Source organism: Narcine bancroftii, chromosome 10 (assembly GCF_036971445.1).
Source record: "Narcine bancroftii isolate sNarBan1 chromosome 10, sNarBan1.hap1, whole genome shotgun sequence".
NCBI lineage: Eukaryota > Metazoa > Chordata > Chondrichthyes > Torpediniformes > Narcinidae > Narcine > Narcine bancroftii.
In genome coordinates this window covers 93,345,763-93,353,470 of record NC_091478.1, presented here as the reverse complement: position 1 = coordinate 93,353,470, position 7,708 = coordinate 93,345,763, and the positions used below count along the sequence as shown (strand labels likewise).

At 39.9% G+C, this 7,708-nt stretch overlaps 1 protein-coding gene across 1 annotated transcript in view; it reads left to right on the top strand.

The window, feature by feature from the left end:
- The first annotated feature begins 4,963 nt into the window (after nt 1-4,963).
- The window catches only part of LOC138743848 (copine-7-like), an 80,465-nt gene continuing 77,720 nt past the window's right edge, over nt 4,964-7,708 (top strand). The window contains exon 1 of the mRNA XM_069899447.1: nt 4,964-5,137. Within this exon, the coding sequence (XP_069755548.1) occupies nt 4,964-5,137 (174 nt within the window). The remainder of the gene's footprint in view (nt 5,138-7,708) is intronic.

Below are 7,708 nucleotides of genomic sequence, written 5' to 3'. Positions count from 1 at the left end.
CAGCCTGCATTTTGCTGTTAGACCATTAGGCCTATTGGTTCTGTCCTGGGTCATTGATTCTGGGTAATTGCAATCCAGCCACCCCCAACCTTCTCCATCACCCTGCAATTTCTTTCCTTTGAGCTAGTTATCTGGCTCTCCTTAAAACACATTGAACTTTCTGTCAGTATTAGCCGTGGCAATGCATTTCTGATTCGAACCACTCGCTGTGCAATTTTTTGTTTCCTCATGTCACCTTTGCCAATCACCTTCATTCTATGCCCTGATTCTTGATTCTTTTGCCATTGGGATGAGTGTGTATTCAGCCTGCATCCTAACTAAAAATACCTCTATGAGATCATCTTGCAATCTTCTCTTTCCTGACGAGAACAATCCCAGCTTCTCTCATCTAGTCACATAACCAAAGCCCATCTTCCCTGGAATCACCCTAGTAACATTTCTTTGCACCCTATCTGACACCTTTCTTTAAGTGTGGCATTCAGGACGAAGCAGTTGTGTCAATATTTTTAGTTATTCATAAATCTCTGACTTTATCTTTCTTATTCTTCTCCTTCTCTTGAAGAAGAGTGAGAACATCTTTGAGAATCTAGCTGAAGCACCCCATATTAAAAACTGTCCCTTATTAAAATACAGTTTTGATGTCAATTTATTTAGTCTACACCTGTTTTGATCCTGTTAAAATTGTCCTTTTTCCAATTGATTTTGAAGGATAAGAGATGAAAAATTTTAATATTTGAAGGAAAAGAGACAGTGTATATGATAGGAGTTGATATATTGTAAAAATAGATAACAGGAAATTAAGGGGAGATGATGCGAGATTGCAAGTTCAGTCAATGGATAGCTTGTGCTTGGATTTTATTATATCAAAATCGGGAAAGATTTAATTTTACAAGTTGAAATTCCATGCAGTGAGAATAAATGTCTGAGTGGACTGGTGAAAGCAACAAACAAGTGTACGCGTGAAATGAAAGTAGAATCAGGCTCTTTGGCCCGTAGGCCTGCTGCACCAGTCAATCGGAAGATGTCTGACCTTTTTTTTTGTTTTTAAACGCATGTCACTTGATTTAAGATAAGATATAGGAGCAGAGTAGGCCACCCGGTCCATCAAATCTGCTCTGCCATTCCATCATGGACAGATCCATTCTCCCACTCAGCCCCACTCCACTGCCTTCTCCCCATGACCTTTGATACCCCAGTTCTTCAGATACCTATCAATCTCTGCCTTAAATACACACAACGACCTATCCTCCACAGCCAGCCATGGTAGCAATTTTCAGAGATTCACTGCTCACTGGCTAAAGAAATTCCTCTGGATCTCTGTTTTAAATGGGCACCCTTCAATCATGACATTGTCCCCTCTTGTCCTAAATACCCCCAGCATGGGAAACAACTTTGCCACCTCTACTCTGCCAGGCCTTAATCATTCAAAATGTTTCCATGAAGTCCCCCCCCCTTCCTTCTTCAAAACTCCAAGGAATATAATCCAGGAGACATCAAATATTCCTCATATGCTAATCCCTTCATTCCAGAAATGATTCTTGTGAATCTTCTCTGAACCCTCTTGACTGTCAGCACATCCTTTCTTAAATCAGAAGTCCAAAATTGTACCCCATACTCTGTGAGGCTTCACCAGTGCCTTATAATATAAAGTCTCAACATCACATCCCTGCTTTTGTATCCTAGTCCTCTAGATACGAATGCCAACATTGCCTTTGCCGCCTTCTTTAATATGGAAAAATAAACTGATGACTATCTGAAATAGACTCAGCCGTTGAACCTCCACAGCTCTCATGGAGAGAGAATTCCAAAGATTCACTACATTCTGAGTGAACAAATTTTATCTCATCTCCTCCCTGACTATTTGGCCTCTTATTTTCAAAATGTGAATCCTGGTTTCAGATACCTGACCCAGGGGAAAAGTCTCCCTGAATTGATCCTGATAAAACCCATAAGAATATGAGGAAAGGTCATTGATATTAATTGATTTCTCTTTCTATAGATGCCTGCATGACTGACCAACTTCCAGTATATTTGTTGTTGTTGCAGATTCCAGCATCTTCAATTTTTTTGTTTACCATACAACATGTGCATGTTTCAATGAGTTCACTCCATATTATGCTAAACTCTAGAGAGTTTTAATCCTGTTTGTTTGATCTCTCCTGATGAAAGAATCTTCCCAATTAGGGATTGTTTTCCCAGCCTTCATTAAGTAGGGAGACCAGACCTATTTGGGGTGTAGTCTATACTATTTTAATAAGAGATCCTTACCCCAACATTCTTGCAATTAAGACCAAATACCTTTATCCTTACATGTTGGATTACATGTTGTACCCACACATTAATGTTAAATTTTGCATAAATTGTTTATGCAAAACTCTCTCTGAACCCTTTAAACATCAACACATTTCAATGTCACAGCCCACACTCCCACCAAACATCATATCATCAACAGATTTGAATATATTACACTTGATTCCCTCCTCCAAATTCCAGATTTAAGTTTGAACATCTGGGGCCCCATTATTACAGCATACTTTCAAAAATGATCCAACCCCATGTCTTCTGTCCTTTGATGAATCTACAATCCCATGGACATTAATTTTGTTTCCCTACTTTTGGTGTCAGGCCAATTGTCTCCCTTTCCCACTCAAAGATCCTGCTTTTTATCCATTTCACCACCCTGCACGTTGTCTTACCAATAGCTTTAGTTATTGTTAGGAGAAGTCCCAGTTCCATTGAAGTGAAGGCCACACCTCAGTAGGATTGCTCCCTGTTTCCCAATATTGAAACCAACTTCTCCCACACAATCTCTGCCAATACACACGGGTTGGATGGTCATTTAATTTGGACCCTACCCAGTCACAATCCTCCTCCTGAGTCTGAACCTTGTGATTTGATGCTTCTTGGACTAAAACATGGATTCTTACCCTCTCGCCGATTCCTTTCCAGCCCCTTGGGCCTCACACTGGGCAGGCAACGTGATCTTGGGGAATCATGTTCTTACATGAACTACAATATTTTCTCGTGTAATAGTCACCCCACTCCCAAATTTTGCCCCCCCCCCCCAAATCCCACATTTTCCGTCTGACCCGTGTAAAGGTTGCCCCCCCCCACTCATTTTCGGCTCCCACCGCCCATTCATCCGAGCTCCCAACGCCAAGACCACGGATCCACAGCCCGGCTCTGCCCATCCGAGCTCCTGACGCCCCGACTGTGGATCCTCGCTCCGGCCGGTCGCCCATCCGAGCTCCTGACGCCCTGACCGATTGCCCGCCCATCCGAGCTCCTGACGCCCCGATTTAGCATCTGATCTCAGCCATCTGTGCTCCCGATGCCTTGAATGACGCAGGTACTTACCGCGGTCAAAAGTAGAACCCCCCCCCCCCCCCAAAATTGACCCAAAAGATTGGTCCACAAAACTCGACTATTACACGAGTACACACGTTTATCACGAACGACATGGTTTTCCATCACTACTGTCTGAATGCTCCCGATACCCCAGTGTGGCACTTTTGTAGCCACGGGCTACAAAAACTTGCTACTTGTTGGACAAGGGTTGAAGCTTCTCTAATTCTATTTGCTGGATCCCAATACTTGCTTCACTTGTGACCACACACTGTCTATTCCTCTTGACTGACCATTTCACATCTCAGTATAAGGAGGGTGTCTCTTGACATCCAAATATCCAAGTAACATTTCCCTCTTATCCCCACCGGATGGATTGCAGTGTCTGAATATCAGGTACCAGCTGATCATCTCTGAGCTGACGTTCCTCAAACTGCAGACACAATTCTGTTGTTATTTAAGAAAAAAACTTTTAAAAATACAGTTCAATGAAGAAAATGGAACAAAACTGAAAATACAATATATATGTATGTATATATCAAGATAAAACTTCAAACGGTATAAACTCTGCCTCCCCTCCTCTGCTCTGCACAGAAAAGACACCAAAATTTTTTAAAAATCTGTATAAAAACCCCATGGCTTAGTTAATAATCATGGTGTCCATCCTCAAGTCAATTAATTTATTCAATTAGTTAATAACTTTTCAACCAGTTAATTATTATTTATATAGTTTTAAAATATAATCTGATGACAGGAACATGAAAAGGATATGTTTAAAAGGGTTCATTTGTTTGATTCCTAGTTTCTTTTTGATCTTAACACCAATATTATTTCTCTGTCATATATTTCCCGATTCCCTTGTGCTTCTTTTGTCCTTACAGCGGGATCAACTGGATTGTTTTTGAAACAATGCTGTAGAAATGTTTAAAATGCGAAAGTCTGTAGACTCCGTGGTTGAAATAAAAACACAAAGCTGGGGAAACTCAGTGGGTCAAACAGTGGACTTGATAGAGCAAAGGTAAAGATACATAACCAATGTTTCGGGCTTGAGCCCTTCATCAAGGCACCCTTGTTGAAGGACTCAAGCCCAAAACATTGGTTATGAATCTTTATCTTTGCTATATAAAGTGCACCGTTTGACCCGCTGAGTTTCCCCAGCTTTGTGTTTTTAATTGGAGAAATGTGTTCTCTAAAATGCATGTAATTGTCACTGTTAATCTTAGTCAAATAACTAGAGAAATCTAAACTGCAAGGAATGTGAACTTTATTACAACAAACTTTTGTTTGATTTATTTTCAGATGCTTCCGATGCTGGCCTGAGTGCTCCATTATCCAAGAGTTACTTTTGTTCATTTTTGGACCCTTAAGATGGAAGAATCGAGGCAGTAGCAAAAAGTGGACTGAAGGATCATAGATTGGACAGAAATTGATTCCATTGAAATAATCTCCTCCACATTCATATCTTCCAATGGCTTTGTAGTCATTCTGTGGTTACACACCCCATACAACACTGAGTACTAGGCTCATCGTGGTCGACTGGTCTTGTTTAGTTTCTTGTTAAAATCTTCTCTGTGCCGTTTCCTTGCTCCTGGATATTCAGACAACCCTTGATGCAGAGATGACTGAGCTCACAGGCAGAGTGTCTCCAAACCCACTCGGTGTTGTTACAGCTCCCTGCGTGTCCAAGGTGGAGCTACGTGTTTCCTGCAAATCATTGCTGGACAGAGATACACTCAATAAATCTGATCCATCTGTGGTACTTTTGATGCAGTCTCAAGGACATTGGGTGGAGGTAGGTGATGGTCCTTGACTAAAATATTATGGTCATTCATTTTGGTGTGCTTTTACATGAGCAACTATAAGACAATTCCTTTCAAACAGCAGGTTGTGAAAGATGTGCACAAAGATTTAGTATAACAATCCCAGTTAGTTGGCCAATTAATAGACTTTGAAATACATTAGCAGCTCCTGGCAGTGCAAAAGAAATAACATGACTACAAATTCTTTTTGTAGGACCCGCATGTCCAGGTGCTGGTTGATGCATCATCTCCTTTAATATCTGAATTTCTAATCCTCCTATTCTCCTAAGATTCTGCTTTTGAGGGGAAAAGCTTAGAAAGAAGGATTGGAGTGGCCTATTGATAATCCAATGCACGCAGATGATGGATTGAGTGGCCTCTTCATTTTGTAATTATCCTATGTTATAAACTTATAAAATAATTTCCTCATAATGCATTGAAAATGTTAAAAAGTGTGCTGGAATTTCTAATTCTGTATTAACATGATTAATTATGGAAATACTTTTTCAGACATTTTCCCAAGGATGACTGTTGGCTGTCTAATATGATTGCTATCATTTTGCAAAAAAAAAAAATGACAGCACTGTACCATATTTCATTGGTGATTTAAGAAGAACTTGCCATGATAATGCAATGCAATGCCAGAGTAGCTGGAGCATCTCTTGCCTGTTAGGTCTGCTTTGTTCATGAATGAGTGAGACAAACACCAGGCTGAGTCGAAATCAGGGTTCTTTGTTCTTTATTACCGGATTGTAACACTTGCGACTAACAAGTTAGTCGGAGAATGCATTCTGCCGTTATCAGCAAAATGGTGATTTTTTATACCCTTGGATACATGCTTAGAACATCATCATATCATTACTTGTCCAATGACTAAAACTGTTGCTATCCTTTCCCTGCTAGCTTCCTGCCTCTCAATCCATCAATGTCTCTCTTAAACTGTTGCTATCCTTTCCCTGCTAGCTTCCTGCCTCTCAATCCATCAATGTCTCTCTTATCTTGTAAGTACAAGGATGCATTCTGTTACTCCTTAGTACTGGGTGACTCCTTCTCCGGTCCCATCTCATGATGTTTTACCTTACAAGAGTACAAGGACACCTCCCCTTCTTGTTACTGCCCTGTACAGGGTAACTCCCTACACATTCCCATCTCATGATGTTTTACCTTACATGCCACATGAGATTCCAATCTGAAGAAGTCTATTTTCCATTTTCTCTCCTTATAAGTTCCATAGCTTCAGCAAAAAATTAAGCACTTTAATCTACCAGTATCTTTTCCTTATCTAGTCTCCTCCGTGGAAATTATGGCATTCAGACGATTGATTCAAGCAGACATAAATAAATTAATTTGAAATCAGGCGCAAGAATGAATATGAAACATGTTCTCCATTCAGGACTGCATAATTAATCTACCTCAGTGTTGACTGGATCAATTTTATTTTTACTAATTACCCTCCTGTCAAGTTTTATTACTAGTTATCGAGGCAATGTCATTAACTTGGTTAAAAAAAGGATGCCAATCTGCGTTCTTCTGAGCGAGCAATGGCTCGTGTTGATGCCTAGGGAAAACATTAAGAATACCGTGACAGAGAAAGTAAAGTTGGCTTAGAGTTAGTTTAAAAATATTGCCTTTTAATTGATATTCCACACCAAGGATTGCCTACACTTTGTGCACTTGAAAGGACCTTTGGGATTTCCTATGACTATGAAGGTGGCATATACATTGTTTTTTTCTGCAACTTATAAAGGTTAAATATACAGAAAATATTCACCAACCTACATTCCTGTTTTTGAGTAAGAGGTTTTTCTTTTTTTATTCAAATTGATCCAGCACTTAAACAGGAATTGACCTCTGAAGGGAAAGAGGGCAGGAGCAAACTGCACTCGAATACTTTAGGGACACGAGGACATAAAATCAGGAAAAGCCCCTTGAGCCTGTCCAGTCATTCATTTAAATTGTGGCTAACTTCCACCTTGATTCCAGTGATTAATTGGGTTCAATATTTCTTTTTAAAAAAATTAAAAAAAAAAAAAAGTCCTTTATGTAACAGAAGGCTAATAATTTGATAGTGTGCCTTTCTCTGCATGGATAACATTCCATTAGTAATATTAATAATATCTAATTGTCCAAACTGATTATTTCCATCCTGTTAATATTCCATTTTGTTGCGCCCTGAAATATTCCTTTCTCCCAGTTATACCATCCCCCCCCCCCCCAACCCGGTGATATTCCATTCCCTACACTGTTTATTTTCTTTTCTCCATTTAATAATCTCTTCTCACTCTGATACCATTCCGTTCTGTGAACAGATAATATTACTTCTACAACTTGATCATATTCCTTTATCCATTATGGCTGATGTACTATCCTCCTCAACCCTTAATTCCTTTCATAATCAAGACCCTATTGACCTCGCGACAATCGATTCCACAGATTCACCACCCTCTGGAGAAAGACATTCCCCCTGTTGTAAAGGGATGGTTTTTTTAAATTTTGATGCCGTGCCCTCTTTCCAGACTCCGTTAGGTCTCTTCCAAGACTTGAGCCTTGATTGCATTTCAGCT